The following is a 27,995-nucleotide window of genomic DNA, read 5'->3' on the forward strand; positions in this document are numbered from 1 at the left end:
GGTTATTATATTTTTAATCATGGTTTTGTACAATTTGAGCGAAAAAAGTAAACAAGTAGCTTGCACAAATATAAGTATAACCCTAGGAGATTTTTTAGCACAGGCCTTGGCCTTAATTAGTCTGTTAGGGCTTTGACTTCACAATTCACAATTGGATCTTGCTCGGGAATATTCATACATGCAAACATATTGCCTCTGATTGGCTCACAGCACTGTGACACGGGGAGGCAGTTTAGACAGGCAACAGTTAAACACTTTTTTTTAAATAAAGGCATTTTTACACTAATAACTGTCTTTGCAATGCAATATGTTACTTTACAACATGTGTAATGCCCTGCTAAGTGCAGTTCAGCCACTGACCTAGTCTTAGAGTTGGAACAAAACCCCAGGGTGGATTTTTACTTTTAACTAATGTACAGAGAAGTTCTAAAAATACACACCTACCTGTCTCAATTATATTTTGCTGGTGATGCTCCATAGACAATTTCTAACCATTTGTTCCTTAGCATGTAACACAGGAATGAGCTGCCATGCTGTTCCTAGCGCTGTTAGCTCCTATCTGATGAGACAGCGTCACTGCCCGGCCGCCTGCCTGTGGGAGGTCGTGAGTCAAAGTTGTTCGAGGTCATGAACACTAATTCACGGGTTGACGTAGACACAGTGCTTTTCCTGATCGACTCGTTTTTCTGAATAATTTCTTTTAATAGCTACTGCAGACAATGGAGGATGAGGATGAGTTTCATATGCAGCATCATATACAACTCAGAGGTGACCTACTGTATTTCACAAAGAACAAGAAAAAGTGGATTTTAGCAGAAAGGACACCTTTAAAAATTATATTACTGTTATTTAAGTATTTTCTATGGAGATAATTATAAAAGGTCAAATTATCTACGCGTCTCACATTTAATTCATTTATTTCAAAAAAAAAAAGAGGAGTGACAGGCTGATCATGTGTTACTGTGCTTATTTATTTATTTCTTTATTTATTTAGCTTTGTAAACAAATCTGTTTTTACTCCTCCTTATCCTCCCAGTTACTGGAAACTTACAGGATGCACACAGATATTCTAGAATATAACTAAAACTTTTAATTCTCTCCGAAAACTCAGCATCTTCCAAGCGTTCTACTGTTAATTATTAGTGTAAACTCCATCTGGAATATGGATTTTTAAGGACACACCATGTACAGTATATACATACTAATCAAAACAACAGGATCATATTTTCCAGGTTCAAGCAACTAAAGACAAATAAAATTAAGGGTATAATGACATAACCATCAAGGCTTCAAAACATAATTCAGTGTGAATTCCTGACACCACAGAACTGGACGTCTTACACAACACCTTATAATACAATAAGGTTAGCTTTAGTGTAAAGAAATTTGGCATTAATTCAACTGCATTCAAGCTGCTCATAATGTTGTTAGTGAAAAGTCTAAATACTTTCTATTATCAGTATTATCAGCCAACATATTCCCTCTATTTCCTTTTTATTTCAATAAAAATCATTAAAAACAACTGATGATAGTCAACTTACTACTAATTTGAGCTTCATATGAAATCTTTCAGCCAGCGATTTATACATAAATCATACCTTAGTGCATTTTAAATTACAGTGCATGCTAAGAGATTCAAGTTCAGGTGAATGCAACTTGCTTTTGAAGTGGCAGGAATCAACAAAAGTACGTGTGCAGAACATTGATGACGACAAATCTGATGAGACGCAAACAAGACTATGGCTTGTTTCTAAAACTAGACACTTCTACACACGATACAACATGATCACAAACAGGCAGATCGTATCAGGTAGGTATTCGTTAAAAGTGCAGGAACATTAAAACTTGCAACATCAAGCTCTTGTTTAAAGTTTTTAACTCCATAAAAGTGCTTTCAGCAGTCATAAACTCAAATCAGAGACGGGTCAGAGAACGATGCACCCTATCAATAAAAACATAACTAGTCAACACTCATGACGAGGCGAGTTTCCATGTACATCAATCTTTCTAAGGTCAAAAATAAAATTCCCGCAGTGTACCAGTCAGATCAATTAATGTTTAAATGACCTTATGACCATTTCTACTGTACCATGTTTCTTGGTACATGGTGCTTCTACACACTTTTATTTCAAGAGATGCAAGACATTGTCTCGACTGAAGCGTTAAAGTTTCGAGCGGAAGGGAAGGCCATCGTACATGTCTGCTTTCAGCTGAGCCCACTCAGCCAGCTTCTGGATGGTGCTCTTCTCTTGAGAAAGAACACTGGCAGCTTTTTTCAGCTTGGGCTCATTGCGCTCCAGGTAGCGCTGGCCCTCAGTCTGCAGGAAGTTCAGTCGCTCAGCCCGGCTTTCGTCCAGTGGGATATCTTCACTCATATAGGGGTTAAAGCGAAAGTAGGTGTCAGGAGGAAGGAGGGCGTCCAACATCGTATGGACCTCTGTTAAAAAAGGAGGAAATATCAAATCAAGGCTTTAAAAAATAAAATTTCTGGCCAAATCTGCAATTGGTTATAGTAAGGGTTTGCAATAGGTTAGACCTTTGATTTGTGAAAGGTTAGACCTAGCGTTTGCATTGGGTTATACCTCTGATTTGTGAAAGGTTATATCTATGGTTTTCAATAAGATTTAGCATTTGTAAAAGGTTAGACCTAGAGTTTTTCATGAGTTATAATGAGTAATCTTGAGTTGTTCTTCATCATGTCCATATGGTAATGTTCATGTTTCACTTAAAACTATTCATTACACTGTAGGGCTGCAACGATTAGTCATTATAATCAACAATGTTGGTTATATAAATTTGTCGACAACAAATTTCATTGTCGACTAATAATTAATTAGTAACAGTACTGCATTACACAAAGTGCTGGGAACAGAAGTGCAATGGGAGATGGGAAAATGACTCACTTACACAGTTTACACTGAACTTAGTTTGACTCCAAAAGTGCCAAAATACAACACATTTAAACATCATCCAAACATTTAAATGTCTTTTAAATTTTATGTCCAGCTGTTTCTATTATTTTTAAAGATGAAGGACATGGCAGAAACAATCGTTGACTAATTGACTAATCGGAAAAATAATCATCAGATTAGTCGACTACCAAAATAATCATTAGTTGCAGCCCTATTCCACTGCCCCCGCAGTTTCCAGTGGTACCACTCTGTGGTGTCTGTATTTGAAAACTTTCTGTAAAATAAATGAGAAAGACTATGCAATAAAATATGACAGATATTTGTTTACCAAACTGAAGAAAAAAGGAATGTGCAGAACAAAAAGGAAGAGCTGGTGATTCAAATAAATATATTTGAAGACAGAGTGACTTACAACTCTATGTTACAGAGACACACAATTGTGACAAATGTAATGCAGTTTGGTGTGTATGCCCAAGGAGGGAATCACAAACACCAATATAAAGGCATGTGAACGGCAGCAGTTTTACCCCCTACTCTAAACCTACCACTTCATCTAATTTGTAAAACAAAGGCCAGAGAGTTACTCATCATTAATATATAATCCCGTGGCATGTACAGTATTATCTTAATTATTCTGAGGCAAGCAAACAGCTTAACATATAGATCAATAAATTGTGCTTGACTGCAGTTCACTGCAGACATGAATCAAATTTCCACTGAACATGCAAAAAAAGGAAGGTTCAATTACAGGATTTGTAAATGCTAGTGTTTTATAATGTCTGTAGGTCATATATTTCAGATGTTTCCGACTGTAAGATATTGATAACCAAGTACTTAACAGAGCTGGGCTTCCCGAAAACATCTTACCATAAGAAAATTCTTAAATGGTAAAAATGAGGATCACACTAAATATCCTCTCTACCAGTAAGACATTAGCCAGTAATTTGCCATTAGCCAAAACATGTCTGGTGTATAAATCTAAAGTTTAGAAATGTGACGTTTAGAATGGAAAATGTTAGACTAATGTTGCTAACAAGAAACACCAGGCTAAAAAAAAAAAACCTCTCAATCCATTAAAAAAACACGCAGATTCCAATTAGTTCTCTACAGACTAATCGATATAATCTATAAAACTAAAATAAATTCTACACTGCTAAAAGGGAACCATTTTGCACAATATGTATTATCTAGAGTCCTTTGCCTGAACTAAAAGCAACCTCTTCAGCTTCAATCATGCTAATTGTCCCCTGACTGTAATAGGGAGGATAATGTCTATATATGATTGCTGCTCTGGGCTTTCCATGCTGCAAACCGCCCTATGCATCTGGTGAAGCAGGACGCTTCATACAAAAAGTGCATAATAATGTGTATCATACTGGTGAAATATACCATAATATGACTTGATAACCTTATGTCAGTGCACAAGATTCTTTCACTCAGCTTGTCCAGAAATGCATGTGTAAAGTCTGTCCTTTAGTGATGTCTCAATGTGTGAGTTACACTTCTTGGTTGATATAGAATGCACATTTGACATTTTGTTTTCTGTTCCTTCAATCTAAGGATTATTTAGGAATCTATATCTATGGCAATGTTATTTAAGACACCTGTTTAGATTGAAATACATATATACATAATATATGTAAAAGGGGACTTAATATAAAAAGGCTTGAATATGCTGAGATACAGATAAACAACAAAATCCAAGTGACTGCCCATTTACTTCTATACTTTGCTGATTTCTATATTTTTATTAAAAGTTTTAAATTTCAGTTGCAATAAAGACGGAAGAAAAATCCCTCAATAGTAGAACAAAGCCAGATGTATTTTTACCAAAAACAGGAAAGCTGATCTTGCCTAATCTGAATTGCAATCCTTGTTAAAATCACTTTTTAAAGCAAAAGCCAGTGGGAGGTGACCTTCCTTTTGGAGAGGATCTCATAACCAGCTGTCATAACACATGATTAAAAATAACCTTTGTAGTTTGCATGACTGTTAATCTAAACCCATGGACAGATGTGAAAGCGGATGTGGGTTGGGCACGTCCAGGATCACCATTACACACACTCACTCACTCACTCACTCACTCACCCTCAGTGTCTGTGGCGCTGCTGATGACATGGGTGAGCTTGGTCTTCAGGCTGGTGTAAGTACCGGAGCTGCTTTTCCCAGCTGTTTCATAGCGGCCGGTACCCAGAGACACCACACACTGCACAGGAGTGTTGGGCCACAAGCACTTGCACTCGTGGATTGCCAGTGCTGTGGGGTTGTTGATGAGGAGACCGCCATCCTACAATAAAATAAGGCAAAACGAATTAAAAATGTCAAATGTTTCAGACAAGATTGCTCGTATATACTTTAGACTTACACAACGTAGTGACTCGAACATCTAAAGCCCACAAAAGAAATAGTATAAAGTCTGTCTGATGCACCTAGTCATTCCAGAACGATTCAGTAGTAATAATAAAAGAAAGACATACTTTAAAGTATGTACAGAGTTACATAGAGTTTGTCTAATTTTACTGTAACTAGGTATGTTCCAATAAAAAAAAAATTGCTACCTACTCTGATATTTAATTGGACCGTCTTTACCATTGATTGCAGCACGCATTTGCTGTGCCATTGTTTTATCAAACTTCTGCAACCTCACAAGAGTCTAAGACCGCTGCACAAAGTTTTCTCCAGCACATCCCAAAGATTCTCAGTGAGATTAAGGTCTGGACTTTGTGGCGAACAGTCCATGTGTGAAAATAATTTTGATTTTGAGTGTCTGCCGATACCAAATCTTGATCCGTTACTTTTTACTAATTCAGCAAAAAAAGAAAGAAAATCCAAGTTGTCCCGCAATTTTTTTTTATAATTTTATTTCTAGATTTTCCCATTTTCTCCCCAATTTACATGACCAATTACCCAACCCACTCATTAGGACTCACCCTATCACTAGTAATGCCCCAACACATCACCTGCAATTTTTTTTATTATATTTTTAATAATTATTGAAACAGTGGTATAAAAATAAGTGTTTTTAGTATAAAATGAACAAGTACAAAATAGCCGTATAAATTATTTCCATTTAAATATGCATCTTTTTAAAAATAACCTAAAGACGTCACACAACAATTCTGTGAGTAATCACAATTAAGTTAAGGACTATTTATTTTTTAATGCTGGTAGTTCTGTATTGTTGGGGGGCAGACAGTTAAAATAGTGTAATGTGGTTTAGCCCTGACAGACTAGACTTGCACTAGACTTTTTTTTATTGTATTATATTATCTATATTATTATACAAATATTATACTATAATGAAGTCAAGTTAGAATATTGGAATTTGTTGATTTACTAAGGGTTTTTTTGTTGCATATTATTTTTTTGGAGGAAAATAATGAATGGAAAAAAGCATGAGATGACTCAATATGTAGCTTGCTGGATTAGCCTCTGTGCTAATCAGCCATAAATCAGCACTGATAAACAGCACGACAGCATGAGCGGCCACAAACACACTCACAGCATGACATAACAGTTTCTACTACTTGTGAACGTTATTTTGGAGCTGTGAGTTTTTTTAACTGCATTTAGTCACAAGACTGTGTAAGTAAGTTTAAATACTGATGTTGGATAATCAGTTCTCTCTCTCTCTCTCTCTCTCTCTCACACAAACACACTCACACATTTAAAAAGGCTCATTCAATTGTGTTGGTAGGAAGATCCTTCAACTGCCAAAGAGCAGCTTTTATTTTGGTGGAGGATCATTCTCAGCACTGCAATGACACTGACTGGTGGTGTGTTAGTGTGTGCTGTGCTGGTAGGAGTGAATCCGACACAGCAGTGCTGCTGGAGTTTTTGAACGCTCTGTCTATTCTATTGGACGCACCTACCTAGCTGATCCACCATGAATTTTTAAACTCAGAGACAAAAGCTTATCTGCTGCCGTACAGGTAGTTTTGGTTATTCTCTGGTCCTTAATCAGTGGTCACTGTACGCTGCCCATAGGATGCTGTTGTTGGACTATTCTTAGTCCAGGAGTGACTCTGAGACATTGTGAACATCCAGCAGCACTGCTGTGCTGAGATTGAGCCACCATCTAAATAATAGCTGCTCTATGGTGGTCCTGTGGAGTCCTGACCATTAAAGAACAGGGTGTCTAGAGGAACAGAAGGACTACAATGGGTGTAGAATCAAGAAGGTGGTCAAAATGTAGGGCTTAATTGGTGTACTTTCCTGTTTGACATCAAAACAAAAAGACATTAAGCCTGGATGCAGGCTTTAGGTTTATCAGATGACTAAATACCATGCAGACATGATGTGACATGTCCGGCAAAGTATCCCAGAAGTGGCAGGTATCTCCTAAGCTTGGAGTGGTGCTAATTACTCTGTTAGGAGATTGGTGTGACCTGGTGAATAACAGCATTGGCCTCCCCCATGGCTACACCAAATTTTGAATCCAGAAAGCTGAGTTTGAGATGGCAGAGAGCCTTTATTCAGCAGTAAAGGTGGGGGATAAAGAAGAAGGGGGTGGTGGGGGACAAAGGAGAAGAGGGAGGTAGTGAGGGATTAGGTGGGGGCCCTCAGTATAGATCAAACACCTCTGCAGTGCTCATTACAGAGATAGCGTGGATGGTCTGACGCCACCTGCTCCCAGGGGACACACCATAAAGAGACATGGGGAATAATAGAAATCTTTATATCTGTTTATTTACATTTCAATGTGACAGAGCATAGAAAAAGCTGTGGGCCTCATGTCTTTCACCTAGTTATTTGCCATATGATGATGGTTATGAACAGTCTTATTAAAAAAGGAACCCCTGGTTAAATTATCATCAATCATCAACTGAATGCCACAGTTTCTATAAGTACTGTTGCGGTTTTTGAATCTAGTTTGAATCTGGAGAGCCAAAAGAGGCCCTATCCAGCATTAGTACAGTGTTTCTAATAAAGTGCTCAGTGAGTGTACATTAATGTGGATTGGACGCTGGTGTTTGTTTAATTCGTCCTCTTGAGGCCCTCTGGAATCAATCCAGCATCTTATAGAATGATTCATCAGCTGAGCTATTTCTGGACTGAGCATAAAACAAAGCATGAGGTGAGAAATACCAATATATGGATCACTTAGCATATGTTTAAACTTTTAAAAGCTAAATGTAGACACATTTTTTGTGACTGGATACAGGTAGACAATTTAGGATTCAGATATCAGAATACAAACATGTTTACTTAAGCTTTGTCACAAAGAGCTGGTTTCAGATAGTCTAAGCTGGTATTTGATGGTCAAAGTGGTTGAATAACTGGTCATACAGACAAAAACATAACCTATGTTGTTAAATTACACTGCCTGGCCACAAAATCATTAAAAAACAGTAATATTTAATTAGATCGCCTTCAGCTCTGATTGCAGCACGCATTCATTGTGGCATTGTTTCAATAATTTCACAAGATTTATTTCAATCCAGTGTTGCATTAATTTTTCACCAAGATCTTGCGGCATTGATGATGGTAGAGTCTGACCACTGCTCAAAGTCTTTTCCAGCACATCCCAAAGATTCTCAATGAGGTTAAGATCTGGACTCTGTGGTGAACTCTCAATCCATGTGTGAAAATGATGATCTCATGCTCCTTGAATCACTCTTTCACAATTCCAGTCCCATGAATCCTGACACTGTCATCTTGGAATATGCCCGTGTCATCAGGGAAGAAAAAATCCATTGATGGAATTCACTTAGTCAGCTGACCTCATTCTTTCGGCACTTATTGTTACTGAACCTAGACCTGACCAACTGCAGCAACTCCAGATCATTTTACTATTTTGCATTTAACTTTGATGAAATAACAACATGAACTATTGGTCAACCAGAGTGATCAAAGAAGTATCAGTCAAAGCAGGTAAAATACCCAAAGATGCAAACAAAAAAGGAAAGTCAAACAAAATAGTAATAATAACAGCAAAACAAACAAAAAGCATATTTAAACAAATGAGCAGTATGTCTAGGTATTAAAAGTAAGTAGAGGTCTCTTACAGGGCAGTGACTCTTACTTACACTTGACAATAAAATATGTGTCCTGTACCTGAGCAAGCAGTGAGCTTATATACAGCTGCATGCAACAGTTTAGATAATTTTTCTGTTTAAACGCTAAAATAACTAGTAGATGTTGCTTTTAAAAAATTGTTTAGACACCCTACAAAATCAGTATTGTGTAATACCCACTTTGCAAGAGATCACAGCTTCCTAGTGTATTCTGTAGCTAAAATTAGAGGAGTATTTCTGTTCTTGTTTTAGCAAATTTCTCCCACTCTTTCTTCCAGACCTTGCTGGGAGTTCTGTAATATTTTTGGACTGTCTCGCTGCACAGCTTGTTTAAGATCAACCCACAGATTCTCTACAATGTCTATAATCATAGACTGTAACCATTTTCTTATACAGTCGGCTTGTGCTTCTTAAAGCAGATCATGTAGAATTTAAAGGAATGTTTGATTCAGGTTAAGAGGTTGTATGGGTAATTATGACTGTAAATAGTAATATTCGCACAGGATTATAAGGCACACTATAAATGAGCGTGATTTTCTGGTCTATTTTCATACACACCGGATTAAAAGGCAAATTATGTGACACTAATAAGGAATATATATATATATATATATATATATATATATATATATATATATATATATATATATATATCTGTGTGTGTGTGTGTGTGTGATTCGAAAAGAAAATTAATCTCACAGATTTTCTTCCTAAAAAATTGTTTATTTGGGTGAGTAAAGCACATCCGTTTATTCAAAGATTGATTTCCAGATTTCCAGATTTCCATTGAGGCTGGAGCATTAGCAGCTAATCGCTAGTGCTAGCCGCGTATAGTAGCAAATGCCACCCGACAGCGTTACACTGAGAAACCCTGAGTGTTCTGGTAAGCCAGGGCGATATTTGCTAGCGATCTGTCCCACGTAGCTTGTTTTAACGCAGTAAATATGCAGGCTACAGGCTGATTTTACTCACCTCTGAACGACGAAAGAGCTAGCACTCAGGGCGGTTAGCGGCTAATGCTAATACTGCTCTAGCAATGCGAATAAAATATGAAAAATACGGTAGCACAGAACTACAATACTACACAATACTAAAGGTCATATGCTAACATAACAATACTTAATACAGTGTGCTTAATTAAGACTATGGCTAAATCCAAGGCATTACCATCAATTGTGCAGTGGCAATTCTTCAATTTCAAGTTTAGATGTCGAAAATGATCTTGCTTAAGATAAAATTTCTGGTGATTCTATTGCATTAGTTTTGCTTAACATCCTTATAATTTCCTTTTGCCTCAAGCCAAATAAGATTATCATCTGATGCTCGGTCATTATGCCCACTTTAGAACACTGAAGTGAATAATTATGATAAACAAATGCCTGTGGTTCACAGTGTTGTTATCTTGAATCAAACATTCGTGGAAATGTTATGAGAAACCAGTACATTTGCAGCCATCTATAAATGTATTCAGTTTATCCTTAAAAAGAGACATGAAGAGAAATCTGGAAATAACTGGTACTTTTATATTGGTGCCTAAAATAAACCCCACATAAAGCACAGCCTGAGCAACACAGCAAATATATGCTTATTCTCTGCAAAACTGTGGGTGGACACGCGCATTTCACCCGAGGCACAAGGATTTCATTTTTCTTTGCATCAGCTCTTTCATGCTGTATCTCTTTCTCTTTCATTACCAGCGCTCATATCATCCTCACTTATGTTTTTATGTGGCCTACATTCCTTTTATTCTAAAGATCTGCATAAATACTAGGAATGCACTAAAACAGGCAGTACAGAAAAATGCTAAATACTATTTACCAGTGCTGATACTGGTGCTGACATATAAACATTTAGAAAATGCATAAATTGAGACTATATCTACATGAATAAGTGTTACATTAAAAAATAACAACATTTACATTAACAATAACATTCTGCTTTGTTAAAAGTTAAATAAAAACATAATCAAAGGTCACTTAGGAAATCACTGTGGAATCTCTGTGAAACCTGATAAGATTCTACCTTTACAATATATGCATGTCCTTTAAACTTGCTTATGCTTATATATTAAACAACAATTAAGATATTTGGTGCACTGATAGGTTCTTTAGAGTCTGTGTTTCTCAATCCTGGTCCTGGGGGCACCCTGCCCTACACATTTTTAAGGAATTTTCTGCTTTACCAGACTACTGCAATTCTAAATGATGTATTAAAGAGTTGATTAAATTGATCAGGTGCAAACCAAGTTAAATAAGTAGGGCAAGGTGCTTCCAGGACCAAGGATAAGAAACAAAATTAGGAATCTAATCATTTTATTTCTTTAATTTGGTGGCACATTTCTTAGATGCAGATAAAAAAAGCATGCATTTGTTAAGCATTTGTTACAAAGTTTTTTTAATTTATCCAAAATTCTTTTTTTTTACAATTTGTATTCATTTCTTAATTTATTCTGTCTGAAAGTTCTATTCACAAGCAAGCAAATTTAACCCAACATAACCATTTAGAATACTAAAGTACACAGCTGACTCTAGCTTAGGTTGAGCTAGTCCAGCTCAACCTAACATTACCTAATATTGTACCTAACATACACCCTGCGCAAGGCGCATCACTAAGCTTTTTGCTACCCTGTCAACAATCACTAAATTTTCACTCCTTGTGCCTGTGCAAATAAAATAGTGTCAGAGTTTAGGAATAAATCTACACTGATGGGTGTGGTGGTCTGGAAGTGAGGTGTTTTCAGGTAAATTTCTAGTGTGTTGCTATTTTAGCGTCGGAAAACTCAGGTGCGCCACTGATTGAAATAAACCTCGACACCAGTCAATCATCAGAGTCCATTCCAATAGGTTTACACCCCTGCTTGTCTCACACACACGCACACACACACACACACACACACACACACAAAAAACCTCACATGGCTGTTACCTTAAATGACTGGTGTGTGAGATCACTAAAATAGGACCCTAAGGGTGTTTTCTAACTGCACTTTATAATTAGGTTAAATCAGGCTTTGTTTTGCCCTTGGTATGATGGGTTAAAAACAGTTGCACTATGATGTGAACCAAAACAACTGCATTGAGATGCCTAAAAGTAGGTAGAATGTGATCCAACCTCAACTATTACAGCTAAATGGCCACAAGTTACAACTACATGGCTCCCATAAACAGGTGTGCTTTGTACATTGTCCAGATTTGTACAACATCTATGAACAAATGCTGTCTTCGTCATACTACATTGTGCCTAGTCCAGAAGACAGGACCTTCTTCCTGTATTTACTTAATTGTTTTTGCTCCAGACATGTCTAATTAATGAGCAAGGAGAACATTCACCTGTAATTTGTTGACACATTGATTTTTTCCGCTCTGTGCAAAAGCAACCAAACTAGGAAAAAGCTTCAAGTGTACAAAACGTTAATTGATGTGGCCCAAAGCAAACAATCTATAGGTGTAAAAATGGCTGGTAAATCTGAATCTGGTTCATTTGCACTCCTGATGCGGTTTGTTTCGGCAGGTGTGAAAACTGCAATTGCACTTGGGAGCCAAAAAAAAAAAAAAAAACCCACAGAGACCTGCACTTTGATATGACCTGACTAACAAATACTTACAAAAACTCATGTTTAAGCTCAAAGACTGTTTAGTGCAGTTAACGCTAATTTATTACCCAGATAAATGCTACAGCTACGAACAAATGCTATCTCTGCCACTGATCCATGTTAAACTGCACAGCAATACATATCGTCGCTGTCCAATGAAAAACACTTGTCTCCAAAACAGCAACTTTACAGGAGAAAAAAAAATCCTTGTAAACTATCAATGGAAGTCCATATAGAGTTTAAAGAGTTAAAGAGTTTCTATTGGTCTGTTCATCAAGAAATTTTGGCACAGTGTAAGGGACAGTTTGTCTGTTCAAATTATGAAGTAAACTAAAAATTGACAAAAGTGGAGACAAGTGTTTTTTATTGGACAGCGACGATATGCACTATTCCAAAACACAGGACCTTTTTCTTGTATTACGTTTCTTGCTCCCAACCCAGACACCTCTGGCCAATAAACAGAGCGAAAACCCTTGTGTAATTTGTGTTGTTACAGTTTGGTGCACTTGAATTTTTCCCTATGTGAAAAAACAAAAACAAAATGAAATGTTCCAAGTTCACAAACTAATCAGGACAAGAGTAAATAAAGTGTAGGTGTGAAAATGCCCTGAGACTCGTATGTGTTTGAAAAAAATATGACCCATACGAAAAGGATGCTTGGGAGCAAACTCCTCCACACAGTTAGTGTTGGCTCTGAGTGCGAGATTAGCTTCAGAGACCAAACACTTGCTGATCAAACGGAACAAAGGAACGGGGCCGGCTCCTCATTGTGTGCAGCCCTTGAGGATGCTATGCATAACAGATTGCTGGCTTGGTATGAAAAGTATGCAGTGAGGCTTCTGAGCTCTTTCTGAAGACAGAGAGTAAGGGAGCACTCTTCTTAATAGAGCGTGGAATTAAACATGGCTCCGAGAGCCACCGGGAGCTCGGCTGTCAACAGGTTTCTGAGCCAAGAGCTTGCACCGCATTTACATTTTAATCCTCCACTATTCATTCTACTGCAGCGGAACCATATTAAGCACACTGTTAAATAGGCCACTAGAGTGAGAGCTGTCTGTTGACCATGCATTAGTGGGGTTAAGTTATCCTCAAGCTGAAAAACTAGATCAACAAAAAGAACAAGGTGGGGGTGAAAAACAGGACAGCAAGGAGTGTTCAGATAATGCAACTGCTCCATGTGAAGTATACAGGGGTTGGACAATGAAACAATGAATAATTTATTGTGGCGACGGACAGTTTTGTTGGAAATAGGAGAGTTGAGGTGCACATTGAATTCTGCTGTGATTTGAGCAGCCGTGTTTTTTTTTTGTTTTTTTGGATACAATCCGGGTTAGCACCTTTCAGAAAGCTTCCTCTTGCATCCACAGTTAATCCTGTTGGATGTGGTTAGTCCTTCTTGGTGGCATGCTGACATTACCCTGGATACCGTGGCTCTTGATACATCACAAAGACTTGCTGTCTTGGTCACAGATGCGCCAGCAAGACGTGCACCAACAATTTGTCCTCTTTTGAACTCTGGTATGTCACCCATAATGTTGTGTGTATTGCAATATTTTGAGCAAAACTGTGCTCTTACCCTGCTAACTGAACCTTCACACTCTGCTCTTACTGGTGCAATGTGCAGTTAATGAAGATTGTCCACTAAGCTGCTCCAATTTAGTCATGAGACCCCCCCCACACTAAAATGACAGGTGTTTCGGTTTCATTGTCCAACCACTGTAAGTGAAGTAGTCTTAAAACTACAAATTCCCAAAACATGACAGATAAGATAATAAATAGTCTTTTTACACCTACCAAATACAAGATTTAGCTTGAGGTTCTGTGCCAAAAACTGAAAAAAAAAAAGAATTGTGCCATTTCCTCCACTTTATTGCGCATAATTCTCTGAAAACAGATTACAAACAATGCATCTGTCATGCCCAAGAAACCATTTAACAAGCATTCAGCTACAGGAACCCATCTCCTGAAGTCAGAGAAGCACTGGAACCCCGACAACTCCCTCATCCCTCTTCAGCAAATGACACCAGTTATGTGACCGTCACTTCCAGAGATCAATAGCAGCGAACACTTCATTGAATTCAGCTCTCGTGTGTGCGGTGCATGTCTGAATTGGCGCATTCATTCAGCACTGTGGCCGGCTGTTTCCCTGCCCTTTGCAGACAACGAGCACATTCAGGCGGTGTGGATGTGAACTCGGTGGGTGACGGTACAGCTGGACAGCGTGGCGCTCTCCTCATGCCACTACACACAGCCTGGCGGCTTTACTGAAGGACTTCACCCTCATCATGAGAGCAAAAGCAAAGCCAAGGCCAGATTGTACAACTGCTTCTTCCCACTTGAATGAGTGTCTAGTTGTAGCTGAGTTCAGTGTGTTCTGTTATTAGCAGCAATGGTATCTGCACTGAATATTATTATCAGCTCGCTCTGTATATACAGAATTATATTAGGCGCACAGTCAATGAACTTCTATTTTATGGTCCCTTTTTATACATAAGGTGCACCGGATTATAAGGCGCTTTATGTGACACTAGTAAGGAGTGGAGGTGTCGCCATATTTTCCTTCTAATTCAGCAGGTCTAGAAAACTTTTTCTTTTAAAATCAAACGAGCGCTGGATGTTAATCTACACAGATTCATTTTTAAGATCTCTTCTAAAAACTTAGGATTAGCATTAGCGGCTAACCACTAGCACTAGTAAATGCAGCCCAACAGTGCTACACTGCTACAAGCCAGGGTGATATTAGCTAGCGGTTAGTCCCATATAGCTTGTTTTAACACGGTAAACGCACAGGCTACACTCCGATATACTCACCTCTGAACAGCGGACATATTCCCAGCACACACTTCACACTGTGGATCGAGGAACGCTAAATGCCTGCCCAACTTTAGCAATGGAACCACCCACTTTTAGGTCACCAGTATTTCAGGACACCATGCCATGAGCATGCTGACTACTGTTTAACCTTACTTTAAAGAGAACACCTAACAACATATCCAATACAACAAGGGCACCCCCAAACTATCCCCAGGGGTAAAACTTAATGATCCCCTGACTTCTAGCAGTAGAAGCGGTAGTGATGCAAAACCAACTAAAATAAAGATCATAAAAAAAAACAAAGGAGGACAAAATGATGACTTTGATGAATGTATCTGCATTGTAATAAATTTGGTTGTTTTGAGACTACACACTAAACTTCCCTATTCTGTGTGAATTACACATTTAAGTTTGTATTTAAGTTTGTATTGTAACCATACACAACAGTGAAATAATTTGGTCTAAACCTTGACAAAATATAGAAACCTTTGTTGTTCTGATGGTTGATGTTTTATTTTGGGGTTTATCCCCAGTGTGTGTTTTTTTTTCTCATACACATATTTTTAATTAAGTGCTGCTTTAAGATATCTCATAAATCATTTTAATTTAGTTGCCCTTGATGTTTCTTTTGATATATATATATCTGTATATTATTGGAAGCCTTTTTTCTTTTTTTTATAAACCCAATAAAGATAATGTTGGAAAAAAACAGCCTTTTCAAACTAATTTAACAATCAATATCCTTGACCAGCTGAATCTTACTGACAGGTTTACCTGATGCAAGTCACTCCCAAGCACATACTCCTGAAAGTATCCTGGAGCTGCAGACGATGCTCGGAGAGCCTGCCACATCTTGTGCTGGCAGCTGCCCAGGTAGTGGGAGCGCACCCCTGGAAGGAAGTTGTAGTTCCTGAACACATAAGCCTTCAGTGGCAGCCCTCTATTCACTACAGTGCTCACTGCTGCCACCTGGAGGACAGACAGAGGAAGATTTATTGTCATGAACAGAGGACACAAGTGCAAAACAAAAAACAATCCCAATCCCAATTCACTCCATGCGCCTATCCACTCCTGTTTAATCAGAATGGAGGGAGAGTGGGCTACAAAACCGACAAAATACAGAGTCTACACAAGAGCACACTCAACTAACACAGCATCGCACGGAATGTAAAACAGATGAAACAAATGAAGGCACATCATTTTCTGGTAAATGTTAAGTTAAACAATATATTTTATCTGTTTTTCACAGTATTCTTCAGTGTTTTCAAGAAAAGTGATTGAATGTGTGCTTGGTGAACTGATACTTCATATAAGTGGCAAAATAATTTCCCCCCTGTATGTTTTTTTAACCATAATGCCAGATGAGAAATGTGTCTGTCTGTATAGTATAGTGTCGGCAGTTTCTTGCTTCCACTTGAAAGCGACTTAGATTTTATCCCTCCTCCATAATTGGAAGCTCCGTTCACAGCAGAGAGTGTGACTTCCATATGCAGTGTGACTCTGTAGTAAAGTGTAGGTGGTAGATAACATTTTGTGAAAGGCAGAAAGAGAACATTCATTTTGAAGACTGTGTAAAACTTACCTTTGGGCAGTTTGGATCTTTGGCAGTGTCAATCAGTAGACTCGGTCCCATTCTCTGTCTGTAATGTTTAGAACAAAAGAATTTTAAGTTGCATTAAACAATTCACACGTATTGGAACATGTGACTGTCAGGTGTGTTTTGTTGCCCTTGAGTGTCCTGATACACTGATTATTCAAAAAATAAATAGCGCTGAATGTCTACACTCAGTTTCAGATTTGGGTTTTACCTGTGCAGACTGAGCATTTATAGTTAAAGGAGTAACCAACATGAAAACCAGAGAGCTGTCTATAGCTGAAAAACAAGCAACTGCTCAACAAATATTGGCCATAGCCAGCACAGCTGTTTGGAATGTCCTGAAGAAGAAAGTCATCACTGGTGTACTAAGTAACAGACGGCGAACTGGCAGACCAGGGAACACCACAGCAGTTAACGACAGAAATATTGAGTGCTGTAAAGAACGATCTTAAAACAACAGTTAGTGACACCAGCAACAACCTCCACAGAGCAAAAGGAAATGTACCACAATCTACTGTTCACAGAAGACTTCATTAACAAGAGTACAGAAGCTTTACCAGAAGACAAAACCACTAACTAACAAGATGAACTGGAAGGGTAGGGTGGAATTTTCCAAGAAGTAAAGCGACAAGCCTATAGACTGATTATGGACTTAAAAGACAAAGATTAATCTTGACCAGTGTGATGGAAAGGCTACACTTGGGGGAAACAAGGAAACATGCAAGCTCATCTGTGAAGGTAGAATTTATGTAGAATGAACTTAAAAGTTTACAGAAACATTTTGTCTCTCAGTATAAAGAAAGATGCAACCAAACTGACTGCTGGATCCTTCATCATGCAGCAAAATAATGAAAAGAAAATAAAGAAAAAACTAAATATGAAGTCTTATTAACTTTAATTTACTTTACATTTATGTGTTCCAATACTTTTGCTCATAATTGGAGAAAATTGGATGGGCAGAGCCAGAAGGTGCTATTTTCTGAACTGTGCATCACATCCAGTTGTCAATACCTGGAAATATAAGCTGAAATGTGGATCTTTTGTCTTTTATTCATCTTTTAATGTCAAACCCAAATGGTTTCAGTGTACAGAAAAAATGGATTGGGCTCTTTGTTCCAATACCTTTTGAGGGAACTGTATATTCTATGGACACACTAAAATGAAACGAAATGAAAAAGAATCATACTTAAGGATCTCCTCCCAGGTTTGGCTGTCGTAAAAAGCATGACTCCAGCCCATCTTCACTGTGCCAACAATCACATTCTGTTTGAAGACATCAGAGCCAAGCTTCCTATAAAGTACCTCACACTCCGTCAGAGGGATCTGGAACACTCCTAACATGAAGGCCAGTATAGCACCTGCACAACAGTGACGTAAATTCATCATTATTTAGAAAAGATCCAAAATAAGCTTTTTCCTAACAAACCAACAACTGGATGTTCTGCTCTTGACTACAGAAGGTCATTGTTTAGCAATATAAACCAAGCATCTCTGGCTGAAAAATTAAAAAGCCATTTTTAGACACCAAATATATTTGGTACATAAGTGCTAGATAATGTCAATTTCATCATTTACCTGAAGCATTTCTTTTAATAGGTGGGGCTCTGTTTAATCAGCAATATTAGCAAATTGGTATGACCAGTGACAACCAATCAATGTATTAAGAAAATGCAATGAGTGCAGAAAACATGGATAGATTAACATCTTACAAAAGTGAAGCCACCGCAGGTCTAGCACATCTGCTGGTTGTTGCAGTATGATGTGTAGCTCCATCCATTCCCATTCATTTTAATGAGATCTTATTTTTCTCATTAAAACTGTCTTTTCATCTCCAAAGTCTAATTCCAACTGTTTGTTTCCGGCCAAAATCTAATTTTAAAGATATTCTGTTACATCATAATGGGATTACACTTAGGAATGAGGTGATTGATTGCTTTGGCTGGATCTGAAAGTCTGCCTTACAAGGACTAGCTGAGATGAGGTAGAGCATTAAGGTAACTAGCTAGTTAATCACCCTATTACAGATCATGTAATGAGTATTGTTGGTTGCATTACTAGACAGCCTATATAACTTTTTTCTGGTAAGTCTGATGTTAGCGAAACATGGTCAGTGTAATCCAATTAGTTGTTAGCCAGTCGATGCAGGCCCATCAAATTACTTTTCATGTCTAGTTTCGACACTCTCTACTCTAATAGCAAATTTGACAATATGGCAGACTGGACAGAATGGACAGGAATGGAATCGGACATGTTTTATACAATCCTTATTGCAGGAGCCCCAAGGTAACTGTTTTTACTCCATATATTTGGCACCAGTTATTCAGATATTAACATATTTAATACTTATGCACACTACTTATTAAGTATGCATTCCTTATATTTCGAACACTGAGTGGATATGGACTCATTCTTGGGGGTCACAGTAGACATTAGGGGTTAATTCAGAAACATATCATCCACATAACAGTTAGCGCCAGCTGATGATGTTATGCAAATGTCCAATATGCAAACTGGCTGTTCGCAAACGGTCCTCCTCACTGGAACAACTTAACTAGAAAAAATAGTTGTGGTAGACTAAACTGCTATAATGAACAAATATAAAACCAATACTCAAAAGCCAGGGACATTGTAAAATTAAATAAAAGAACCAATGTTTTTTAAATTTAGAATACCTATAGCTCTGTACCTGTACTGACTCCACAGATGTAATCAAACAGCTGGTAGATGGGCTTTCCAGTGAGTTTCTCCAGCCTATGCAAAGTCTGCAGCGCAACCAGGCCCCTAAAAGAAAAAAGAAAAAAAAAGCACAAAGGCTCTGAAAATGAGAAACATTTCACCCGTCCACTTTTAAGCTCCTGTTTACATGAAAGTGTCCTATAGTATTCTTTAATACCTAGTCCCTCCTCCATCAATGGAGAGGACACGAATGCCTCTGCCTTTGACTGGGTCGGTATAGCCCACCAGGGCAAGGGCCTGCCTCACTGCTGCCTGTAGTCTGACATCCCGGGCTTGACGCAACCGAAGCAAACACGGAATAACTTTCTCCTGCAGAGAAAGAAAAATGACAAGGAGATAAACTGAACTGTAGATAAGTAGATATTCTCTCTTTCTCTCTCTCCCAAACACACACACACACACACACACACACAATTAAGCACTATTTGGACAGAATAGTAAAACATATCCTATCAGAATAGGGAATAATCATCAGAAAATTTCAGGAAAAATTCTAAGCAATAGTTCATTAAATAGGTGTCCCTTAAAATATCAGATCTAAAGTCTCTTAAGAAAATCCTAATTAATCATCTGTGATCTATAGTTAGATATTATTGTGTAATATCTAGGAGTAAAAATAAACATATTAAAACATACAAAAAACATTAAAATACCTTTTGTCATCATCAGCCTTCTAAATGTCACTGGTCAACGTCAGCTTAGAAACTTGACTAGACTGATTTATCTATTGTCCCTTGCTTTGTAATTCAATACTATTGTGTGATACTAAATATTACAGTCTACGGAACCCCCTCTATAATATGATGTTGTGATTTTTAGTCAAAATAATTTATAAAATAATATAAATAATATAAAATAATAAACGTTTCTGGTAAAATAGCTTATACCTACCTCACAGTATTTTGTAAAAATACACACGTATAGTTGTACTTACAGTGACTGCCACCCCTCTGGTCTCAGGGAACTCCAGTAGATGGAAGCTGAGCTCTTCCACTCTGCTAATGGTGATCTTCACGTCAGTCACCCTCTTTATAGCCTGCACCAGTGCTCTGGTCCTGTTATCCACACTCACACGTGCTATGATCTAAACACCAAACAGACAACAGAACATAACTTGCTTACATCTGTCTGATTATCACAATTACTGAAATACTATATTAAGGCAATTAATAAACTTTATTGATGAAAAAAATAATTAAATCACAACAGAAATCTGTGATTACATTTTTTGTTAAGACTAAGCCTTTAATAATGAGTATTTAAATGTGAATAAATATTTGTTTTATTGGTGCCAATACCTTAAATAAAATCACAACAATATTCTGTGACTAAATCATGGATGAAATATTTTTTTTTTTAATGTTACTTTTTTTCTTTAATAAATTTATTTCAATTTTTTCCTTTTCTCTCAATTTAGCCAGGCCAATTGTTCCCCCATTCAGATGCTACTCAGCTGAATAGCCCCCCATTAGTAGTGATGCCACAACACAAGGAGGGTGAAGACTAGCACATGCCTTCTCTGATACATGTGAAGGCAGCCACCGCCTCTTTTCAAACTGCTGCTGATGCAGCATTGCCGAGTAGCATCACAGCACACTCAGAGGAAAGCGCAGCGACTCAGTTCCAATATATCACCCTAGGAGTGATGAGGGGAAAGAGCACCATCTACCCACCCAGAGGGAGCAAGGCCAAATGTGCTCTCTCAGGGCTCTGGCAGCTGATGGCAAGCTACATTACCTGGATTTGAACCAGCAATTTCCCAATCATAGTGGTAGAGCTTTAGGATGCAGAACCACTCTGAGCCCCTAAATGTTGTTCGGAAAGGGAAGAGTAATAATGGTGTAGTGTGATTTTATTATACTGTATTATATAATCTCATGGTAGTTTTGATGCTTTTTATACTATATTGTAAAGTGCTGAGGTACTGAGTTTAGCTGTGAGTTTTAATGAGGAAAATAAACGCTAGTGTAGCTCCATATTCCAACTTTGCACAGTTTGAAAAGAGGAAATATGCCATCAGCTAAGTGTGTTTGCGTGTGCATTACCACTTGAGCGAGAGAGAGAGAAATAGTGAAAGACAGAGCATAAACTTCATCATAAATAAAAGGTAATTTACTTTTTGAACTCAACAGTAAGCGTTCCTGTGTTATATCGCTAAATAAATCTACTATTGTGTCACCAGGATCTGTCAATTTTGTCATGTAATTAATTTACATTAAAACAAAATGTCTTTATTTTTTTCAGCTAGTCAGCAGCATCAATCCCTATAATCAAATTGATGCTTCCAGTATGCCTCAATAAATACACTGTAGAGCTGTGGTACCTTCTCTCTCTGGGACAACAGCCGTTGGGCCTTTTCCTCTGCCTGTTTCCGCTCTTTGCTTTCTGCATCCTCCGTGTCCTGAGAAACCACTTGAGACGCCTCGGGAGCTTTCTCTTTTTCTGCACCCGAGCTTTTTGAATCAGCCCTGAATTTGGGAACCAGAGGAGCGATGTAATTCCCCACAAAGGCCTGCATGCTGGGACTTTTGTAAGAGAGGTACTGGCTGATCCCTTTCTTCTGTGGAGAAGGAGAAGGTGATTTTACACTCTCCTCTTCTGGAAGGGCAGGGTGCTCTGGAGATTTAGTACTTGGTACAGGGGCAGGTGGAGATGTGGGCGGCTCCAAGTCGACTCTGTGACCCACAGGCGCGATCACAGGAATATGCTCTTTGGTCCCGCTGAAGTGAGCAGTGCTTGATGGTGCATGGATGCTTGGATCTCCATTTGTCTGGTGAGACCTCTTCTCTTCCTGGGCATCACTTCCAAAGTATGTGTTGACATGTTCTGCCAAGTGGTTGTAGGTTTCATCCATGTTTGTGGAAAAAGCAGAGGGCTGGAACCGCTGCAGTGTCTGTTTGGCTACTGCTGTGGATGTAGCTCTCAGGGGCATATCCAGGCTTAATTGAGGTTTGGGGGGTTGTTCCCTGACTTCACTGCTTTTCACCTCCTCTTCGTTGGGCCTCAGTTGTTGAGGTGCTGCCACGGTCATAACTGCAGCAGGTTCTGACTCAGGGCACTCCATTTTGACCTCTACAGCTTTGTCCACAGGGGCAGCATTGGGCCGGAGGCGTGTTATCTTGGAGAACAGTTCTGTGTTCACTGTCCCGCTCACAGCTTTAGTGACAGTGTTCAGTGTACTCCTGATTCGCGACATGCGGTGAGGTCACTATAAGACTGTTTAGTTCAATTAAAATCTTCAGCTCCTCAGTCCCCGGCCTCCCAATGCCCTCATCTCACTCAGATTTTCATTACATTTGTGGTTAGATGTGGATCGATAAAAACTGCCAAACAAACTCTTTTCATCCTAATGCATCCCATGGTGATTTCCATTGTATAGAACACCTGGAGAAAAATAAAAGATCAAAATCAATAATCTTGGGAACATTAAGGATTATAACTTCTGTTGTAACTTATAAAATAATTACGATGTATCATCAGATATTAAAGAAACATGTAAAGTACATGTTAAGCACTGCCAGCTGGTGTCAGCAGAACCTCAGACAGTACAAACCCTAATAAATCCGTCTAAAATGTAAAAAAAATAAAGCATACATTAAGTGTCTTGAACAACAAATGAAATAACCATTAAAAATTACAGCATTAAAAAAAGAGTGTGTTTGATTATTGTTTGTTTTGTTACGTTAATTTGTTTAATATTTTTCTTTGATTGTCAAATCAAAATATATTCATATTTTGTTTTTCTGCTTTAAAAATGCAGGGCTAATATAACAAGTATACTGTCATTGGTTAAAATGATTTTAAAAAGCTGACTAGCTACAAATGTGTTAAAAGCATAGACTGAATATATATTTTGGCCCAAAGGCAATAACAATACAATCATACAAATAGCATGATACTGTAAGAAAGCGGCATGTGCCGCCAACCACCAGCAGAGGGCCTGGACACTGCGGTGGAAGAGCTGGTGGATCTGGGGCAAAAACCTCCAAGTCCCAGAATCCCCAGCGGTAATTAGTTCAAATCAGGCTCAGCTGTGAACACAGCTTAAAAACCCCAGCCAAACCTCCGTTCATCATCACACCTTTGTAGAGGGGTGACCGGTAACAGTGGGTACAGAAGAAAGAGATTAGAAAGAAAAGAACTCTTAAAAGAAGCCACAAAGAAATCCTTTTAGGAGAGATCCTAAAAGAAATTAAGGCTCACAAAAAAGAAATCTTAAAAGAAGCCACACACAAAAAAAAAAGAAAAGATCTTAAAAGAAATAAGGGCTCACAAAAAAAAGAGAGAGATCTTAAAAGAACCCACAAAAAGAGAGAGAAAAGATCTCAGTTTATTTTTGAAGTTTTGATTTTCAAGAAGTCTTTCCTAAGTTTCTTAAAGTTTGATTTCATTTCCTTTGTTTGAGCCATGCCATGTGGCAGCAGAGCCTTTGTTTGATTTTCCCGCCCTTTTTCTTCACTGCCACATTTAAGGCCCTCATCCAAAGCCACTGCACACACTCTAAGTAGCACACCCGTCTGCAGTTCCAAAGGTTGGGAGTTCAAACCCCGGTTCAAGCACGCCATCACAGATACATCAAACCAACTGCACACACACACAGACACATCAGTAATATCAAATATAATATTACCAATAAATAATAAGCAAATATAAATAAATAAATAAAATAACTGCACTTGAGTCCACCTCCCCACTAAACCGTAACAGATGCTATTTGAAAAAAATGACTTTGATTTCAGTAATAACACACTGACCATATAGTAATACCAGGTTTTCTGAACTTCCACATTACATTAGAGGTTGAGTAATATTTTCCACACATCACTGGGTGATATGTTCTATACTGGGTGTGTATGTTTTTCCCTGATGGACCTGATGGCATATGCATGCATACACTCATACACCGCCTACATACACACTACACTAAGGGTGGGGAACAATAGTTACAAAGGATTGTGCATTCTTGGGTCAATTCCAAGGCCTTGCCTAGATTCCAAATATTCATCAGCATGTGCTACAGAATCAGACCACATAAGAAGTATGTCACCTTGTAACCCAGATCCGGAGTAAATGCAAGCATCAGTTTGTTTCATTTTGTTAAAGGTTGTAGTCACAAAACACTTGTGAACACTTGTTCTAAAACTGTGGTACAGGTACCACTGGTGTTATTTAAAGCATCCCAAGGTGGTACACTAGATGACATCAAAAATGTTTTATAATGTTTATTATTATATAATTGAGTTTTTTTTGTCTGACTTTCTGTATTTTAGTCAGCAAAGTAGTGAACTTCATGAAGCTAGAACTACAACTTTGTTAACTGTTTTCTGTCTTTCCAATCAATATTTTTTTATTTTAAATTAGGATTGTTTCCGGTTGGCTGATATAGCCGTATTAGTCAAAACCTCTTGGTTCCTGCATGATTTAACTGTATAATGTTGAAAAAATTAAACGTTCTGTCTTATGGAGTAATTTCTGTCTTATGGAGCTTTATAATGGGCATTTAAACTTACTTATTTATATATAAACAAATTAAGGGACAGTGTAATAATAAAAAAAAGCCATAACAACTGTCATATGTTTTTTCTGTTTCCTTAAAAACATAAAACATCGTTATTTTGAAAAGGTGTCGGTATCATTGTATCAGTCGATCAGTTAGTAAGCTAGTTAACCTGGGTTAGTTTACATTTCTCAATCACTGACTCCAAATCCCAGAATGCAACACCGGTCTCTAGGGTAACACAACGCCACTGACCGAAAGAAACACACAACACACTATACAACAAAAACACTATAAACTCTATTACAGTAAAAGAGCGATGGAGACGGAAACAGGAGAGGAAGAACTGGAGCTGAGAGTAGCGGAGCTGGTGCAGGCGGTGCTGGACAGAGCTGCTCACAGCGCCCTAATCCGCCCTCCGGAGCCCGAGCGCCATCAGCCCGAGTACCCGCTCACAGAGCCGGACTGGGGCTCTTGCAGAGACTTCACCGTGGAGCGGGGCAGAGCCCGCATCGAGGACTACATGAGGACGTGGGAAATCCACCCCAGCTGGAGATACAGCATCAGCTTCCTCCAGGAGAGAGAGCTGGACTTCCAGAAGCAGTTCCTCTACAGGGCCCTGTGGGGCCGGCCGACCAGCTGCGCGCCCATCCCCCGGAGCACCGCGGCCGTCTACTTCATCATCACCGCCCCCAAGACCAGAGACCCGGCGCTGCCCGTGGAGGTCCGCTTTACCGTGGAGTCCAACAGGACGCTCCACGAGCCGGGCAGAACCAGGTTCAGAGAAAAGTGGCTGCAGGACGTGATAGAGAGCAAAGCCCTGCTAATAGACTCGGTGGACTTTTAAAATCCACTAACTTAGCTGGATAATTTAACACTCGAGTGACACATGCCAGACTTCATTTATCAAAACGTGGGAGGAACATGGGCTAGGTGGGTTTCAGGTGGGAGGGAGTAGTAATAATCACAGTTCATCCCTGATTTACATCCATATGTGAGAACATTCTGGTTCCCAGTTGGGATGCCCACACAGGCCAGGCTTTCTGAGTTTAAACAGTACAATAATTCACATATAAGAAGCAATTCCACAGTCAGTGAAATAAAATGCAATGTAACAACTGAACCCTGGCTGAATGTGATCCCTTAACGAAATAAAACAAAGGAACAGGGCTGGGTTGCACCAATTTTGTGCAAGTTCCATCTTAAGTTTGTGTGTAAGGTCTCTACCAAGTTCTTAGTTACAACAAGTTTGTTTCAAACTAACCATTTACTAAATCTGTTTGCACCACAAGTCCCTATGTCGAGTCTCAACTAACGTTACTAACAACTAAGTCATAGGCAGTCACCAATCTAAAACATGGCAGTTAACATGTTACCATGGAAACACAGTTGTCAACCGGCACAGATGTTGTTTTGTTATAAATATAAAGAGTCTTAACAACATGTCTTCTTAGATACAAGTTATATATTTACAGCTCTGGACAAAATTAAGGGAATTCGTTTCTCTGATTTTGCTATTTATAGATATATGTTTGAGTAAAATGAACATTGTTGTTTTATTCTTTAAACTACGGACATTTCTCCCAAATTCCAAATAAAAATATTGTCATTTAGAGCATTTATTTGCAGAAAATAAGAAATGGCTGAAATAACAAAAATGCTGCACAGCTTTCAATGTTACGGAAATAAAACAGTTTCATATTCCCTCACGTGTTCATGCATTTTGGTAGGTTATCCTCAATCAGTATTGTAAAATGTTTTTGGATAACTTTATGCCACTCCTGGTGCAAAAATTCAAGCAGTTCAACTTGGTTTGGTGGCTTCTGATCATCCATCTTCCTCTTGATTATATTCCAGAGGTCTTCAATTTGGTAAAATCAAAGAAACTCATCATTTTTAAGTGGTCTCCTATTTTTCCAGAGTAGTATATATATTTATTATCTATTAGTTTAGAAATACATATTTAGTAAATACTAAGTAAACGCATAGTAGCTACTAGCTCTTGCGTATATGCTAGTTTGTGTATATACTACTTGCCCAGAGAGGGATCAATCCTAGTCTTGGACTACACATTATTTTGAATGAAATAAAATACTTTTTTAATATAAGACCAGGCTTGATTCCTAAAGACCGACCCAAAAGAGTTTGTCTAACGAGCTATAGGTAACGTTACCCAAACTGACACAGCTAAGTTACCCATCTGGAATACCCAAACTTTACCTTCGGCTGAAAAAGCAGTGAGTTAGCTAGCTAACTAGCTAACCTAGCAAGCTAACTGGATTGCTGTGCTAAGCGTGATGTAAACTAACTGAGGCGGCAGTGTTGCATGCGTTAACGTGCTTCTCACACAGTTCAGCTAACTATTAAATATAGCGAAGTATTCAGTGTAGTGTTAAGGACAGTGTCTGTCAGTGCCCAAATACCCTCTCTCATACCAAAATGAATGTATAGGCTAGCTAACCTAGCTAACTGCATGCTAGTTGGGCGTTAAAATGGTTAACATAACTGTGTAAAGTTGTCAGTAACACTCACAACCATAACCACATACCCGTGTCTTCTCGGCTCCCTTGCTTTTGTTCAGAAGTCAGTCAGGTTGAAAAAAAAAAAGGTTTCCACTGAAGCCAAATGGCTTTGTAAACAAGTCAGATGCTGGTTAGCTTTGTTTGCTACAGGCAGCAATGGGAGGTTTCTTTCTCTGCTTCTGTTCAGTTTGATAAGAAACATGTATATCACCACCTACTGGAAAAAAGTCGTGGTCTTTATATGTACTACAGGCTCTGTTCCTTTCACGACTTTAGCTAGAGTACTAGTGTATAATAGGAGATATGCC

The 27,995-nt window shown here is 38.4% G+C and overlaps 2 protein-coding genes across 2 annotated transcripts; one reads left to right on the forward strand and one right to left on the reverse strand.

Annotated features, from left to right (window-relative positions):
* Positions 1-950: 950 nt before the first annotated feature.
* Positions 951-27,979, reverse strand: pnpla8 (patatin-like phospholipase domain containing 8). Its single transcript, XM_007245022.4, has 10 exons — positions 27,714-27,979; positions 21,992-23,052; positions 20,603-20,752; positions 19,826-19,977; positions 19,619-19,713; positions 18,119-18,290; positions 16,918-16,975; positions 16,110-16,304; positions 5,001-5,199; positions 951-2,437 (listed from the first exon to the last, which is right to left on the reverse strand). Exons 2-10 carry the CDS (start codon positions 22,862-22,864, stop codon positions 2,163-2,165), a joined length of 2,169 nt encoding a protein of 722 aa, XP_007245084.3. The 5' UTR covers positions 22,865-23,052; positions 27,714-27,979; the 3' UTR covers positions 951-2,162.
* On the forward strand, positions 25,317-26,288 carry akap14 (A-kinase anchoring protein 14). Its single transcript, XM_015604747.3, has one exon. The coding sequence runs from the start codon at positions 25,485-25,487 to the stop codon at positions 26,010-26,012; it is 528 nt and encodes a 175-aa protein (XP_015460233.3). The 5' UTR covers positions 25,317-25,484; the 3' UTR covers positions 26,013-26,288.
* Positions 27,980-27,995: the final 16 nt, after the last annotated feature.

The sequence above is a fragment of the Astyanax mexicanus genome, chromosome 2 (assembly GCF_023375975.1).
Source record: "Astyanax mexicanus isolate ESR-SI-001 chromosome 2, AstMex3_surface, whole genome shotgun sequence".
Lineage (NCBI taxonomy): Eukaryota > Metazoa > Chordata > Actinopteri > Characiformes > Acestrorhamphidae > Astyanax > Astyanax mexicanus.

Excerpts from the sequence above, each read along its gene's own strand:
- akap14 (XM_015604747.3), top strand. The coding sequence starts at position 25,485 with ATGGAGACGGAAACAGGAGAGGAAGAACTGGAGCTGAGAGTAGCGGAG.
- pnpla8 (XM_007245022.4), bottom strand. The coding sequence starts at position 22,864 with ATGTCGCGAATCAGGAGTACACTGAACACTGTCACTAAAGCTGTGAGC. Across the intron at positions 19,978-20,602 it reads CCAGAGGGGTGGCAGTCACT|GAGAAAGTTATTCCGTGTTT; the intron begins GTAAGTACAACT and ends CTTTCTCTGCAG. Across the intron at positions 18,291-19,618 it reads CATCTGTGGAGTCAGTACAG|GTGCTATACTGGCCTTCATG; the intron begins GTACAGAGCTAT and ends ACTGTTGTGCAG.